This window comes from Neodiprion lecontei, chromosome 1 (assembly GCF_021901455.1).
Source record: "Neodiprion lecontei isolate iyNeoLeco1 chromosome 1, iyNeoLeco1.1, whole genome shotgun sequence".
Taxonomy (NCBI): domain Eukaryota; kingdom Metazoa; phylum Arthropoda; class Insecta; order Hymenoptera; family Diprionidae; genus Neodiprion; species Neodiprion lecontei.
In genome coordinates this window covers 1,030,834-1,045,909 of record NC_060260.1, presented here as the reverse complement: position 1 = coordinate 1,045,909, position 15,076 = coordinate 1,030,834, and the positions used below count along the sequence as shown (strand labels likewise).

The following is a 15,076-nucleotide window of genomic DNA, read 5'->3' as shown; positions in this document are numbered from 1 at the left end:
AGAAAACATTTATTTCAACTCCTTTCCGTAATTATTGAAACTCAGAAAAAAACAAATTTCAAATTCCCGGAATTTACCGCGCGCCCACCAGATCGCCGCAGCGAACACTGTTGCCCTTTCATCATAGCTGATTGTGTATTCGTGCCGTGCCTTCCGTGACGAATAAAATTAATATTTTTCGAGTGTCAATATCTCCGAAACTGAGTAGTGGAAAATTACCATTTTTTTTTAAAGAATCACACAATAGTAGTGCATACACGTGCATTTTTATTCGAAAACGGTAAGTGGCGTTTAGCGCCTATAATAAAAAATGTGAGCAAAGTCTATCCGTTCACGTTCATTCTGCGATCTGCGAAATATAAAGGGTGTGTTCCGAAATCAGCTTCCAGTACTGCAGCAATCTTATATCTTTTTTGCGCAGCTGAGTTCGTGACTAGCTCTGCCTCTGTCGTAGGGAGTCTAGCATATGTGGTCTAGCACTGCTAGCTAGTTTGGAACGCGCCCAAATTTGTTTATTTAAAATTCTTTTGGTTCAAATTTTGAAAAATCACGCTCGCACACGCTGTTCTATTTTAAATCGTTTTGTATAATCGATGTCCGCGGTGGTGCTTGAATTCGTAAACGTATTGGACAAATTGTCGGACACCATATCTTAACCTCAAAAGCGACCATTTTGTGTACGTTCTCCCGTTGGCACTGCCGATGCCGCTTCTTATCTACTACTGCTCGGACCTGAACTACACGTCCCGAGTCCTGTGAACCGACAGCTTAGCAACCATTGATTATACTTCCTTGAAACATTAATAATGCACTAATTGCTGCACAAACCACCGAATCGTAATTGAAAGTGTCTTCAACGGGGTGCTGGGATAACCGTTGATTTGTTATAACTTATGCTGATAGGAAATTCGGTAAGCTTATGCAGTGACTTTTCAAATTTGCGTTATTTCTGATTAAATTATGTTAATTAATTAATCGTATCGTCGACCTTTCGTTGGTTGTAAATTTACATCGTTCATGCCAATTTGGAGGGCCCAATAATTAATTTGAGCCGCCTTCAACCCACCAACCTGGTAATTTGCAGAGAACAGTCATGACTAAGATCAGGCCTCGGACATTCTTCGACATAGAAGTAGGCGGGTTGCCTATGGGACGCATTGTCTTCGAACTGTATTCAGACATATGCCCAGAGACATGCGAGAATTTTCGTGCCTTGTGCGCAGGCGACAAAGGCCTGGGAAAAACAACTGGCAAGCCGCTGCATTATAAGGGAATCGTCTTTCACCGTGTCGTCAAAGACTTTATGATCCAAGGAGGCGATTTTTCCGTCGGCAATGGTACTGGTGGCGAATCAATCTATGGAGGAACCTTTGCAGGTAAGTTTTTTTATTTATGAAAAACATATCATAACTTACCTACTATTATGGATGACTCAACCAAGACTCAATTTTATAGAGCACTTGATTTTGTACCCAGCATCAATTTAATTGTCCTATGTTTTTATAGATGAAAACTTCTCGGTTACTCATGATAAACCATTTTTGTTGTCAATGGCCAATCGTGGTAAGGATTCAAATGGTTCGCAATTCTTCATGTGAGTAAAATTTACTTGCTTGCATCTTATAGAGGAATTTATTTAGATATCACGATGTAGATGAAACCATTTTTAGACTCAACATTTCAACAGTCTTATGAGTTAGTGTTACAATGGCTATCAAACCTGGACATTTAACCGTATATTATACCTCAATTTTCATGGACATCGGTCATCACGGGAGTGATGAAATATATTCTTTATTTCGCAAGGAATAAATTATTAAGCAATGGAAAAGTTATATTTCTTTCAGTATTTTCAGATCGACACTCAGATTGCGGATATTCAATGAACAGTATAGGGCTTGGAAAAAATTTCACCTGATGTTGATTAGTAAAAATTCATTAACTGAAAAACCAAATCTATCGTGTATGCAATTCGAACATAGCGCTAAGACTTCTAAATGATACCAAGACGTAAACCAAAAACGCGAAATTTGAGAAATTTTGCGAAAAATGAATGGTATAGATTGTGTTCTGATGGTAGTGGAGTACGCTAGTGAAGTCAAAGTTGGTGAAAGGTAACATCGTTTTTCCTTGTGCAATTTCGACGAAAAACAATTGACCAAGTTATACCCGCCACAGGCAGCAGAGAGAATGGTTATTGCATTACTGTCTGTTGTGTCGGACAATTTTTCACGTTCTGTGTAAAATGAACAAGCCGACTAGAGCCACCGACAAACCTGGTGGAATGAATAACTCGACGCTGTTTCTGTGTAGTCGCGAGGGAGAGGCCCGCACGTCGCTACTACAACACAATGACTCCCGAAAGCTGGCTCTTTCTGTCCATCACTCATCTCCTTAATCATGTTTTGTTGTTGTAGTACAACTCAACCCGCACCCCACCTCGACAAGTAAGTTTAATTTCAGGCTTACTTTTTGTTTGAGAAAATTCAAAAAAACTTACATATTCACCTTTCGTTTTGATTTAAAGCGTTCACGTCGTATTTGGAGAAGTGGTTTCTGGGCAAGAGATTGTCTCGCACATCGAAGGTCTACCTGTGGATCGCATGTCACGTCCCTTACAGGATGCCAAAGTTGTGAACTGTGGAGAGCTTGTTTTAAAAATCAAGGGCAAGGGTAATGACAGTGTTTTAACTAATAAGACTGCTAGAAATCACCGTGACTATTACACATGTCTCCTTACATTTGCAAGAACACAGTTTCCTACAATTAATTAGTTGATACGTATTTTTTTATTTTATTCTGTAAAACCTTTACTTACAGTTAAAAAACGGGAAATAAAGAGTACCGTTGGTTCCCATTCATCATCCTCAGGAGCATCATCTTCATCTGAATCCAATTCGCATGTTGGCAAAAGTAGAAAAAAGAAAAAGTCTAAAAAAAGGTGACTGGTTCGAATATGCATTGTTACATTGTTTCTTTTTCTACTATTAAATACGTACTAAAGCCTATACTCCATATTGAATTTTTGGTAAAATGGTAATACATATTGTGATTTACACAGCAGCAAGAAACGCGCAAGGTCTGAAGAAGGAGAAATTCCCGACTCTGGTGATGAGGATGCTGGGAAACCTCACCCACTTGTGTCCGTGACTAAGATTGATCCAGATGAGATACCTGAGGTTCCCGCCAATAAATTTTTGTACAGAGCTGGGTCAGCCAATAATGCTAATCAGAAAGAATTTAGGCAACGTTTTGGGCGAGACAGAAATCGTGGGCATACAAAGAGTGGACGAATTATCAAAGGCAGAGGCGTGTTTGTAAGTAATGTCTGATTGGTTGAAGGAGTTCAAAGACGACCAAGATTTGCAGAGAATGAATTACTCCAAAAAAATAATATTAATGTTACGGTTCTATTGATTTAAAAAAATTACCCCTCACTGCCGATCGACGTTTTGCAGAGATTCCGTACGCCGTCGCGTAGTCGTTCCCGAAGTATGACTCCTCCACATTGGAAACAAGCACAAAATCGTACGATTAAACTCCATGAATTCCAAGTAAGCAACCCGTGAGGTTAAATGCTGTAGCCTTTATTTAGTTTGGCATCGTAATTTTTAACTCATTACGATTACCTTTACAGAAAATGGAAAAGGAACGTATGAAAAAGGAAGGCGACTTGGATGTTGAAGAGGGACAAAGTCAAATTCAACGGGAGGGTGAGAGAAGAAGGAAATTTTCTAACACTCGGGGGGAAGTGCAAGGCTTTGAGCAAGAAAACCAAGATCTCAAGTCGGAGGTAGCGGTTTTCCGTGACGAGATTAATCAGGTGGAGAATATAGAAAATTCAGCACAAGTATTGCGAAGTCATGGTAATGGAAATACAAACATTGAGAAAAACGGAAACAGTCGATCCAGGTCTGATAATAGGCGAGGTGATGGAAGACTGGATAAGCATCGCCCAAGTCATACAAAAACTGAGGATCACAGATATTCTAGGAGAGATTCCAGAGATAGAAATCGAAAGCGTGGTCGTTCAAGGTCCAGAGACCGTCGAAGGTCCAGAGATCGGGATCATAGCCGAAGAAGTAGCCGCGACAGAAAAGGGCGGAGGCACCACTCCCCCAGAAGACGTAGTTCCGTAAGACCAACTAACAGGTCAGACAGACACACCGAAGATCGTCGCGATAAGCGTAACGAAAGCAAGCGTTCAAGTAATGTAGACAACAAGGACGAGAAGCGATCAAATATTGATCGCCAATCAGATAAACCCGAAAAAAGTAACGATAGCTTGACGTCCGTCATGCAGCCAAAGTTCAAACGCCGATCACGCTCTTCTAGTAACAGTAGTCGAGCTTCCAAAGCGTAAAAAATTGAATTCCAGCGAAATTACTCCTAGACAATTCTGTACCGGAATTTTTTCTTCTCCTTTTATTTTCCTTCCACCTTTTCAATATTGTTTATCGATTCTTGAGAAATTCAATTAATCTATCTCACGTTCGAATACATTCTTCTTTATCAACTTTGTAAATAAATCACTCGCGTTTCTCTCTCCTAACGACTGGTCCGAACGTTTTCACTAATCGTCTGAATAAATAGATTTTCGAATTAGCTTGGTTTAACGTTGCATCAGAGTCCATGAAACCGTCATTCATTTCCTCGCCGTAATTGTACGAGTACCCAGAAGTACATGACCTGACTATGGGAAAATCAACATAAAATAGACAATCTGCAGAAACTATCAATAGGTATTGTCTAGAATATACAAAAGTATCAGGATTGTTGATAAAGGTTATACGGTATTGCTAACTGAAGATTTAGAATCATTGTCTAGAACTACCTTCTTCTTAATATTATAATTTGTATTTAGTATCTGACACAAGGATCTTGACACTTGAAGAGTTTCGCCAATTCAAGTCAACTAGGTAACAGCTGAAATGTGGAAGATTTTGTTTCTTTTATGACATTAAATGAATTATATTCAGGGAGTGTTGTGTTTTCATTCCAATCAAATGATATCATCATACTTGTAGATAACAGTTATTTTGTTCTACATAGGAAAGCTCACTGGATGAATGGATAAGATAAGAAGTTCTTTTCCAACATTAATTACAGTTAAATATACTTTATTAATGTTATAAATATTCATACAAAGTGTATAAAAATGCGTATAAATGTGCTATTCCAAAACTACATTTACTTAAAATGTAAAAATACAAAAGAACGTTCAAATAATTTGAGCAATTATTGAATTCACAAAATTAAGATAACAATTTCAATCACAGGGGTATTTTGCTGTTTGTTTTGTTTTAAGCTCTAGCAAAATTAGTTTACATACGAAAAAAAAGGAAATACAAAAGTAGGAAATTTATCTGTGCACGATTTACACTATTCGTTGGATTGGGCCATACATCACATCCTATCACTGCTTACCAACTAGGTATGAATCTGAAGAATACCACGGGTTTACACTATAGAACTATAGAATATAATAGGTGTGTGTACAGTATATCTTACGTAGTAGAAACATTGAAATTGTATATATATAAAATTGACCTAACAGTAAATGCACTTTGTTCCAGTTGTGGCCATCAGCCAAAAACAAAAGGACAAGCTATATGATATAATACGTACACTGTTTGAGATCAAATGATTACATCTTGAAGAGTTTTGTGAGTATTAATTACAATTTAGCCATCAGTTGTCGCTTAAGTCTCCTCAAAGTAATAAGATCTAAGTAATGTTACAATGCTCTGTCCTGATCGCAACTTCACAAATACTTCCAGCAATGCAAATTCATTCAAGTTGTTCTAGTAAATAACATTCGATTTTGGTCCGTTGAATTGTTTCGTTTGTGTCATGTTATTTGTGGCTATTATAAGCATTTTTTGTTGTGTCAAATGGCATCGTCAAAATATGCTTTAAGTAACTGCTGTATATGTGAGCAAGTAACGGCAGATAGTTCATGACAAACAATGTGTGCAGTCACTGAAGTAACCTAATCTAATGGAATAAGATGTTACAGATTATTACCTGGGATGAAAAATTTCCGTCGAATAGAGCGAAGGATATTCATAGCTGATAAAAACTGTTCTCAGTCAAGAATTATGGCAAATTGAATTAAAACGATCTTGACCTCGTGCATCAATTAGCAGCAACTCCGTTCTTAGGCAATGTGAACTTCACTAGGCGTGTCAGCATTGAAGTGATACATGGAATTTGTTTCTGCTGATGCATAGTAATATTGTCAGGAGTATTAGATTCAAAATCAATTGCAACGCGCTGACAAACAAAAGTCAGGAGTGTTAGCAAATCCCATCGTGAGCCATTTTCGCAAAGCTCCAAGCACAAAGCTTGCATGAACCAGGATCCTCGGGTCGTGTTCCTCCAAGAATAGAAACCTAGAAGAGAAGAATGAAATAAATATTGCTAACAATGTACTTACAAAGCCTACAAATGACAATGGTAATTACCTGGTATGGTCGAGTAGGCTATTAAAAAATCTGCATGGCTTGGTATGCGAAAACTTTGGGAACCATGTCCGTCTGTTTCTGTGCGTTCTCTGAGGCTAACACCAGGATCTAATTTGTCTCCCTGGCATGCCTGGATAAAGAACATTTTAGGTTTACCAGAGAGTGTCGGACACTTGTCTGCGGTAAAGTATGACCAAATTGTGTCAGCTTTGTAAGGAGTGTCATGGGCGTATAATATACCCAGCTCTCCATGAGACAGTACAGCCACAACTAAACAATCATGATCTGAATGATCCATTTCTGAAACTGATTCATTTCTCATGTTAGTATGCCTCAAGGATAAGTGATGAAAATTCTTGTAGGATGAGTTGGCAATTTGTAAAACAGGATCAAGCATTTGATGACACACAAACCTTTTTCTAGTTTCTTCTGAATATCCTTGAATATTAGATTCTGAAAATCTTTGACCTCGAATCCAAGTTTGACTAGACAGTTCCTTAGCGTTTCACAGTCAACGTTAGTGCCAGATCTGGGCTTGAGGTGATTTATGGTGAAGGATTCGTGGTTAAAAATCAGAGCTATACCTCGCTTGGAATGATTCATGTTGTAGTGAGTCGCGTAGCGCATTGTCGGACTATTTTGTAATTGATTTCCATAAGACTGCGCGTTGCTCCTGAAGGAAATTAAAGGTAAACAATCTTACTTCAGTTCTATTTGAAGGTTATATTAGGTTAGGGTTACATTTGGTAGATTTGATAAAAATTTTTCCAACTTACCTTCCGTAACCAAAGGCATCTCCGTAGTCATCCCCTTCGACAGAACTGTCGACGCAACTCTGAATTGTCGCAGACATTATTTTTTTCTATCTTTAACACCTCCAACAAGTATCGATAGGTTTTATCAATATAAACAAACCGCTTTACATGCAGCTTTGTGGATACACTATCCACACGCGTAACACTGTGACGATATATGGACGATATTGCCTATGCGACCATAGGTATGAAAATGTCGGACGTAGCAAGCAATGACCCTGAATGACTCATCCGTCGGCTTCTTACCTCCTCATGTTCACAAATTATCCTCTCAGGCACAGAGAGCTAATTTCGGAACGCACTTGCAGAGGAGGATTCGTGGTGAGTATTCCAAAATGGTTCCAAAGTGGTTTCAACTCCCGCGCATAGTTCCCGCCACGGTTACCGCGGTGATATATGACAAAACATCAGACTGATCGGAACGTTGAACGGAGATTCTGGCGCTTGGACATTCGTTTCTGTATTCATTTTCTCAGCGTCGTAGCGTCAGCATTGTGGCGTCTCGCGCCTGCCACGAGCTACGGTTTCGATGATTTTTCGTTAGAGGTATATTTACGTTTGGCTGCGACATGTAAATAGTTTTCAGTGTCAACACTCATGTTTTGTTGGTTAGTATTTTAGTGGAGATTCGAGAGGCGTGGACACTAGTAAACAATAACCGCGGTGATCCGTACGGTTCGCATCTGACAGGTTATTGGATACAACCATAACCAGGATGCCAGCATTTCTGAGTTACATTGAAGTCGAAGACTTCAAATCCTACAAGGGAAAACTTAGAATTGGTCCACTTAAGCCCTTCACGGCAGTCGTAGGTCCAAATGGATCCGGTAAGACCTTCCTACCAAATTCTAAATTGTCATGATCTCAAGCTTGCAACGTCGTTACTGAACATATTTTCAGATCTTTGACTCTGTCAAATTACAGGCAAATCAAATTTCATGGATGCCATCAGTTTTGTCATGGGAGAAAAAACTAGCAGCCTTAGAGTAAAAAGATTCAGTGAGCTCATCCATGGTGCTTCAATTGGTCAGCCCGTTAAGCGAAGGTAAGTAAAGGCAAATAGTCATGACATTTTTTAGTAAAATAGGATGAATGAGTATGGGGGTAAGTCCAAAAGATAGCGTTCAAGGTATAAATACTCATCAGGATGGAATTGGACTTGAACAGTACATTAATTAACTTCATGATTTTATATTTGAAGAAAATGGTGCCTCTGCCATCAATGGCTTGACCTATCTCTCATTTAGCCTTTAGATTACCATATGTTTAATTGTTGATCGGTTTAACTTTCAGTGCTTCGGTTACAGCTGTATTTAAAATGGAAGATGGTACTGAGAAGAGTTTCATGCGGTCAGTGCAAGGCTCCGCTTCCGAGCATCGTATCGATAATATGGTGTGTTTATTACTCATAGTTATTAAATTCAAATACATCTTTGTCCCTTAATTCATCAAAGTAGATCATTAGGTTTCAAAGCTTGTGTGTGAATAATCAATGATAATTAAAATGTGCAATCTTCTCATTTTGTAATTTCTTAAACCAATCTTGCATCCTGTAGGTTGTAACTAGTCAAGTGTACCTTAACGAGTTGGAACATCTTGGGATAAATGTGAAGGCTAAGAATTTCCTCGTCTTTCAAGGGGCTGTGGAGTCGATAGCTATGAAAAATCCCAAAGAACGAACAGCTCTTTTCGAAGAGATCAGCAATTCGGGTGCACTGAAAACTGAATATGAAAGGTAAATCTGAAATTTCTTACTCACGAATTGTAGCTCAAAACGGTTTGATTACATTGTACTCAATGTCTATATTTCAAACCCACTCAGGCTCAGAAGTGAGATGTTCAGAGCGGAAGAAGAGACACAGTTCTCTTATCAAAAAAAGAAAGGTGTAGCTGCTGAGAGAAAGGAGGCAAAATTAGAAAAGGAAGAAGCCGAGAAATACCACCGTTTAAAAGAAGAATGTGTAAGTGGACTGAACAACTTGATTTTCCCCCAAATTTACCTCTTGGCTACACATATTTTGATTTCTTCATTCTGTTTATCAACATCAGGCAGAAAAGCAGGTGGAGTTACAGCTCTTCAGGTTGTTTCACAATGAAAAAGAGATTGAAAATTTAGAAAACACTCTTAAAAAGAAGCAGCATGAAGTGGATAAGATATTGAAGAAAAAGGAAAAAGTGGATGAGAAATTGCGAGAGCAGAAAAAAGAGGCTGGCAAACTAAACCGTGAATATCAAAAGATTGAACAGGATATTAGGGAAATGGAAGCAGAGATATCCAAAAAAAGGCCCACTTTCATCAAGGCAAAAGAGCGTGTCACTCACATGCAAAAAAAAGTCGAATCTGCTCGCAAATCTTTGGCAACTGCTCGTACTGCTGACGAAGCCCACAAGAAAGACATAAAGGAGCTTCACGACCAGTTGTCCCAAGTTGAGCAAGCTAAAAGTGCCTATGAGGCGAATGTCGCCGGACAATCACAGTCACAGGGGAGAGACGTACAGCTTGAGGATGAACAGGTATATTTTTAGAGTAAAATGTGCAATATAAATTTTTTAACATTAAACCAGAAAAATTGGTATGGTTAATATTATTTAAAAATGATTCAAGGTCCGAGAGTATAATAATCTGAAAGAAGCGGCGGGAAAACAATCAGCACGCTACTTGCAGATGCTCGATTCCATTAATCGTCAGCAAAAATCCGACCAAGACAGGCTTGATAATGAGGGTAGAAAAAAAACAGACGTTGAAAATAAGCACAAGCAGAAAGGTCACATGAGAGACGAGGCTCAAAAGCGTGTAGAAAAGCTTGAGGAGCACATTAGAACTTCAGAAGCTGCGTTGGAGGATCAGAAGAAGCTCAGAGCTGATCTACAATCAGATGTGGGAACATCCAAAGACAAGATACAACAGATACAGCGCGAGTTGGAAAACATATCTGAACAGCTTGGTGATGCCAAAGTTGACAAGCACGAGGTTTCAAGGAACAAAAAGAAGACAGAAATTGTTGAAAATTTCAAACGTCTTTATCCTGGTGTGGTGAGTAAAAAATGTCCATTGTTTTGGTGGTAAAACTGTATTCTATTTTATTTATTTGGTTTAGTACGACCGCATGATCAACATGTGCCAACCGATCCACAAAAGATTCAACGTAGCTATTACCAAGGTCTTGGGGAAGTACATGGAAGCTATTGTTGTAGATACTGAAAAGACAGCAAGACAGTGCATACAGTATCTTAAGGAACAATATTTAGAACCAGAAACGTTCTTACCACTTGATTATATTCAAGCAAAGCCATTGAAGGGCAGACTTAGGTATGTTAAACGCCGTTCGGATTTCTGGAATGTGAAAATTATCTTACTGCTTATCAATTCTACATGGTGCTAATAATTATTTTGCAGAAACATTCAAGAGCCCAAGAATGTCAAGCTTTTATACGACGTTCTCGCTTTTTCGCCAAAGGATATTGATAGAGCTGTTTTATTCGCCACTAATAATGCTTTGGTTTGTGAAACTCCCGAAGACGCCAATAAAGTTGCGTATGAGATGGACAAAAAAACTAGATACGATGTAAGTAAATGCATATGAAGAAAAAATCGCGAAATATAAATCTCACGTTTATTTACTCAATTTAGTGTGTCGCACTTGATGGAACTTATTACCAGAAAGCTGGAATCATTTCGGGTGGAAGTTTGGATTTGGCAAAAAAAGCAAAAAGATGGGACGAAAAACAGATGTCACAGTTAAAATCTCGGAAGGTAACACTACCAAAATTAAATGCTCACACATCTGATTGTTGACGACCATAAAATAACAACCTAGAGATGCGCTCGTTGATTTTCAGGAAAAACTCACAGAAGAACTAAGAGAGGCTCTTAAGAAATCTCGCAAAGAATCCGAACTTAATACAGTCGATTCTCAAATTAGGGGACTTGAGACCCGCCTGAAGTACAATAAAAATGATTTGGTAACAACGGTAAGTGGACAGTACGGCTATACAATTAGTTTTTAACCATTTTGGCAAATCACGTTCACTATTTTAATTTAATCCGTAGAAAAAGCAAATAGCGGATCTCGAAGTGGAGCTGCAGGCACTACAAAATGAGTTAAATCTCTTTGGTGTGAGTAATCGATGAGTATTGGGAGAAATATTCCCATGATAATCGATTAATTGTATTGATATACTTTTTTGTAGCCCACAATAAGCGATATTGAAAAAACAATGGCCACCAGAGATCAAGAGATCCAAGCTATCAAGGAAAAAATGAACAGTGTGGAGGACGATGTATTTGCCAACTTTTGCGAACAGATCGGTGTTGCCAATATTCGTCAGTACGAGGAAAGAGAATTGAGGTAGAGTCCAGGAACCTGTACCATCTTTTTTTTTTTTGCCCTCTTAATTTGAATAAAATCAATGCTATTCAGCAATTATCTCCCAAACGTCTGTCAATACCTGCAGATCCAGCATAATCCTTGATCCTTGGTCCTTCAATCGTTCCACAATTGCTGATATCATTAGGTATCAATTTATGAGTGAATCACAATGAAATTCATGTTCAATCTAAATACCAAACACTCGTGTCACAGATCACAGCAAGAGCGTGCCAAGAAACGAATGGAATTCGACAACCAAACAAATCGTATTTTGAACCAGTTAGATTTTGAAAAACAAAAAGATACCGAAAGTAAGAATATTTTTCATTTTCCAATTTTGAAATACCTAATGAATTAATATCTTGGGAATTAATTTTAATCTGATTCTACAAAACAACAGGCAATGTACTTCGCTGGGAAAGAATGGTTCAAGATGCTGAAGATAAACTAGATGCGGCTCGTCAAACCGAGTCTCATCAACTGACTGAGAAAGAAAATGACGAGGTACAAATGAAGAAATTAACATCGACTCGTATTAACAAAAAGCTAGAGATGGATCAGGAAGAGGAGGAAATTGGAAAGGCAAGACGTGAAGCTGGTGCTATTGCAAAAGAAGTTCAGGCTGCGCAAAAACAGCTAAATTCAATTGAATCAAAGATTGAACAAAGGAAAGCAGATCGACATGCTATTTTGATGCAATGCAAGGTGGGTAACTTAGATATCCACAAGGTATCTCAATTACTTTCTAATTAGTTACATCCTTGAAAATCACGATAAAATCATCATCCAATTTTCAGATGGAAGACATTGCAATACCCATGTTGCGTGGGAACATGGAGGATATCACACAAGAGAGTACTGTGGCTGGAAGCGAAACAGGCACAGACTCTACATTGAATACTCAACAGCAGTACGAACGGGAAAGTTTAATCACCATCGACTACGGTCTTCTCCCTGACAGTCTAAAGGACATAGACGATGACGATATTAAAAAGACGAATGACAAACTCAATAGAGTAATAAACGAGCTTCAGGGAACAATACAGAGAATACAAGCTCCAAATATGAAGGTTTGGATTTACATTTTTATTGTTGAGCTAAATTTAACTTGACTCAGGTCACTTCTAGGTCTGAAATGAATCTGATAATTTGGAATAAATATACTTCTCGATATAGGCGTTGCAAAAGTTATATGCGGCTAAGGAAAAATTGCAAGAAACGAATGAGGAGTTCGAACAATCCCGTAAAAAGGCTAAAAAAGCTAAAACTCAGTTCGAGAAGGTTAAGAAAGAGAGACACGATAGGTTCATGGCATGTTTTGAGCATGTCGCCAATGAAATCGACCCGATCTATAAGGTAAATACTGAATATATGTCTACATACTCTTACCGTGTACAGATTTAACATTCTTGCTTCACTTTTGATTTATATTTTGACTGTTTTTCGACCCTTATCAGTCTTTAGCAAAGAACCAGTCCGCCCAGGCATTCCTTGGACCAGAGAATCCTGAAGAGCCGTATCTGGATGGTATTAATTACAATTGCGTTGCTCCGGGTAAACGATTCCAGCCAATGTCCAACCTTTCTGGTGGTGAAAAAACGGTTGCGGCCTTGGCGTTGCTGTTTGCCGTTCATAGGTAATTGCTTTCAAAGTCAAATCGAGAAGTTGGTGAAGGTATAAAAACGGCCTAAACCCGTTGAAGTTTCGGTGTGGTTTCCTTTCGATCTAGGATCTCTATGCTTCGATGTCATAAATTCTTTTACTGTCGTAGCTTTCAGCCAGCACCCTTTTTCGTTCTGGACGAAATCGACGCAGCCCTGGACAATACGAACATTGGAAAAGTAGCGAGCTACATTCGTGACAAGACTAGCTCTCTACAGACGATTGTTATTTCGCTCAAGGAAGAATTTTACTCTCACGCAGATGCGCTCGTTGGCATCTGCCCTGACGTAAGTTGTTCCGCACACGATCCCGACTCTATCCGCGATCGTAGTGTCTCGCTTGCTTCTACATGAAATAAAAATGAGATTCATTTCGATCGTGTATAGCACTCTAAAGTGCAAAAATTGAGTTTTCGTGATTTATCTTCACATACGTCTATTTGGCGATGTTACTAACGGCCTGTTCTGTTTCACAGGTTGGTGAATGTCTAGAGAGCAAAGTCCTAACACTTGACTTGACAGAATATCCAACTAATTCACAGGCGGTCGAACGGGAACCCGCAGGAATTTTCCCCCCAGCACCTATTATGAATTTGTAAAATTATCTTCAACGTAAAAGTTGGGATTAGGGATTCGGGTTTCCTGGTAATAACATTTGGAGAACGTAACGAAATACTTAATGTCAATTTTTATTTTATTTCCTTATGTTTGTTCTGTATTTTTGCACGTATCATCTGTGTTATGATCTGTAGTCTAAGCAGAATATTATAAGGAGACACAGTCTATGGGTTATTATAAAAGTTTATAAAAATTCTTTAACCATTTCGTAGTATTTTCAATATTTAGATATACCTACAACCACAGATGCGTTGATATCCATGTTATAATCTTATCAAAAAATGAATAATTTATAAATGTTTAATTAGCCTTCTTAACTGTTTATTTTTTTTTTCTCGTGCATACTGCAACAATCATTTTATAGAATACCGAATATTCAGTTTCAAGTTTTTTGCCAACTGTTACTACTGTATACCAAATTCAAAGATTACTCACATCTATTTTATTGTTTCAAAGCGTTTTAAGCCCGCAAAATTGTACAAAATTTATCTAATTTTCTAAAGATTGCCAATCTATTCTACCGGTACGGATAGGAGCGCATTCCAGCAACGAGCATTTCTTCCTTGAATACATGCCCAGATATTGAAATGCGTCAGTCCATAATCCAGATGTATTTTCAGAATTTTTCGCAGCCGTTGGAATGCCGCGTTTCCGATCTGCTGATTCCATCAGCGAACATCTGAGACATTCATCTTACTTGTGCAACAGCCATTATTTATATCTCCGCGTGTGACTCATCGTTTCATCTAGATACCTAATATATATTTATTCACGTCTTGCGTGTACACGTGTAAGTAATTATACATAAGATCCATTTGCAACATGAAAGTAATGGTGCTTTGATTTAACTACAAAAAATGTAACTTTTTTTTGTAAACTTCCAGTTACTGTCAGTCTAATCGGAGGTCACACAGCGGGTCTCCCTTTTTCCTAAAGGTACCCTATTTTTTTTGTTTTCCTATAAGCACTGCAAAGCCGAAGATTTTCCCTAAATGTACCCTAAAACAGTCAGTTTCCACTTGAAACCCACCCCCCTATCTTGGCCATCCAGTTATTTTTTTTTTTTAGAAACTAAAACGGACTGAAAAATCAATTTTATACTTGAGAATAGTGTTTTTACTTCCAACCTAACGTAATAACAAAAA

General features: G+C 38.3%; 3 protein-coding genes across 8 annotated transcripts; 2 read left to right on the top strand and 1 right to left on the bottom strand.

Moving 5' to 3' along the window:
* Nucleotides 1-130: 130 nt before the first annotated feature.
* LOC107221168 (peptidyl-prolyl cis-trans isomerase G) lies at nucleotides 131-4,982 on the top strand. 4 transcript variants are annotated; one of them, XM_046739791.1, is made up of 10 exons: nucleotides 132-280; nucleotides 666-911; nucleotides 1,085-1,376; nucleotides 1,507-1,594; nucleotides 2,418-2,447; nucleotides 2,528-2,673; nucleotides 2,821-2,941; nucleotides 3,062-3,317; nucleotides 3,459-3,554; nucleotides 3,638-4,982. In XM_046739791.1, the coding sequence occupies exons 2-10, from the start codon at nucleotides 894-896 to the stop codon at nucleotides 4,361-4,363; spliced, it is 1,773 nt and encodes a 590-aa protein (XP_046595747.1). In that variant the 5' UTR covers nucleotides 132-280; nucleotides 666-893; the 3' UTR covers nucleotides 4,364-4,982. The 4 variants fall into 4 exon arrangements, with proteins under 4 accessions (XP_046595755.1, XP_046595747.1, XP_015515562.1 ...); XM_046739799.1 differs by lacking the exon at nucleotides 666-911 and having other exon boundaries at nucleotides 131-280; XM_015660076.2 differs by lacking the exon at nucleotides 132-280 and having other exon boundaries at nucleotides 298-911; nucleotides 3,065-3,317.
* A 121-nt stretch (nucleotides 4,983-5,103) lies between these two features.
* LOC107221170 (caspase-1) lies at nucleotides 5,104-7,491 on the bottom strand. Of its 2 annotated transcripts, XM_046739923.1 has the most exons (5): nucleotides 7,244-7,491; nucleotides 6,881-7,140; nucleotides 6,468-6,773; nucleotides 6,131-6,395; nucleotides 5,104-5,992 (listed from the first exon to the last, which is right to left on the bottom strand). In XM_046739923.1, exons 1-4 carry the CDS (start codon nucleotides 7,318-7,320, stop codon nucleotides 6,139-6,141), a joined length of 900 nt encoding a protein of 299 aa, XP_046595879.1. In that variant the 5' UTR covers nucleotides 7,321-7,491; the 3' UTR covers nucleotides 5,104-5,992; nucleotides 6,131-6,138. The 2 variants fall into 2 exon arrangements, with proteins under 2 accessions (XP_046595879.1, XP_015515566.1); XM_015660080.2 differs by having other exon boundaries at nucleotides 5,104-6,395; nucleotides 7,244-7,490.
* A 125-nt stretch (nucleotides 7,492-7,616) lies between these two features.
* Nucleotides 7,617-14,138, top strand: LOC107221166 (structural maintenance of chromosomes protein 1A). Of its 2 annotated transcripts, none has more exons than XM_046739721.1 (21): nucleotides 7,617-7,828; nucleotides 7,973-8,109; nucleotides 8,207-8,327; nucleotides 8,576-8,675; nucleotides 8,839-9,017; nucleotides 9,105-9,243; nucleotides 9,332-9,796; nucleotides 9,888-10,316; nucleotides 10,381-10,592; nucleotides 10,680-10,848; nucleotides 10,914-11,036; nucleotides 11,123-11,254; nucleotides 11,334-11,399; nucleotides 11,474-11,631; nucleotides 11,866-11,963; nucleotides 12,053-12,357; nucleotides 12,450-12,722; nucleotides 12,829-13,008; nucleotides 13,110-13,288; nucleotides 13,424-13,601; nucleotides 13,790-14,138. In XM_046739721.1, the coding sequence occupies exons 2-21, from the start codon at nucleotides 7,998-8,000 to the stop codon at nucleotides 13,910-13,912; spliced, it is 3,741 nt and encodes a 1,246-aa protein (XP_046595677.1). In that variant the 5' UTR covers nucleotides 7,617-7,828; nucleotides 7,973-7,997; the 3' UTR covers nucleotides 13,913-14,138. The 2 variants fall into 2 exon arrangements, with proteins under 2 accessions (XP_046595677.1, XP_046595674.1); XM_046739718.1 differs by having other exon boundaries at nucleotides 7,896-8,109.
* The last annotated feature ends 938 nt before the right edge of the window (nucleotides 14,139-15,076 follow it).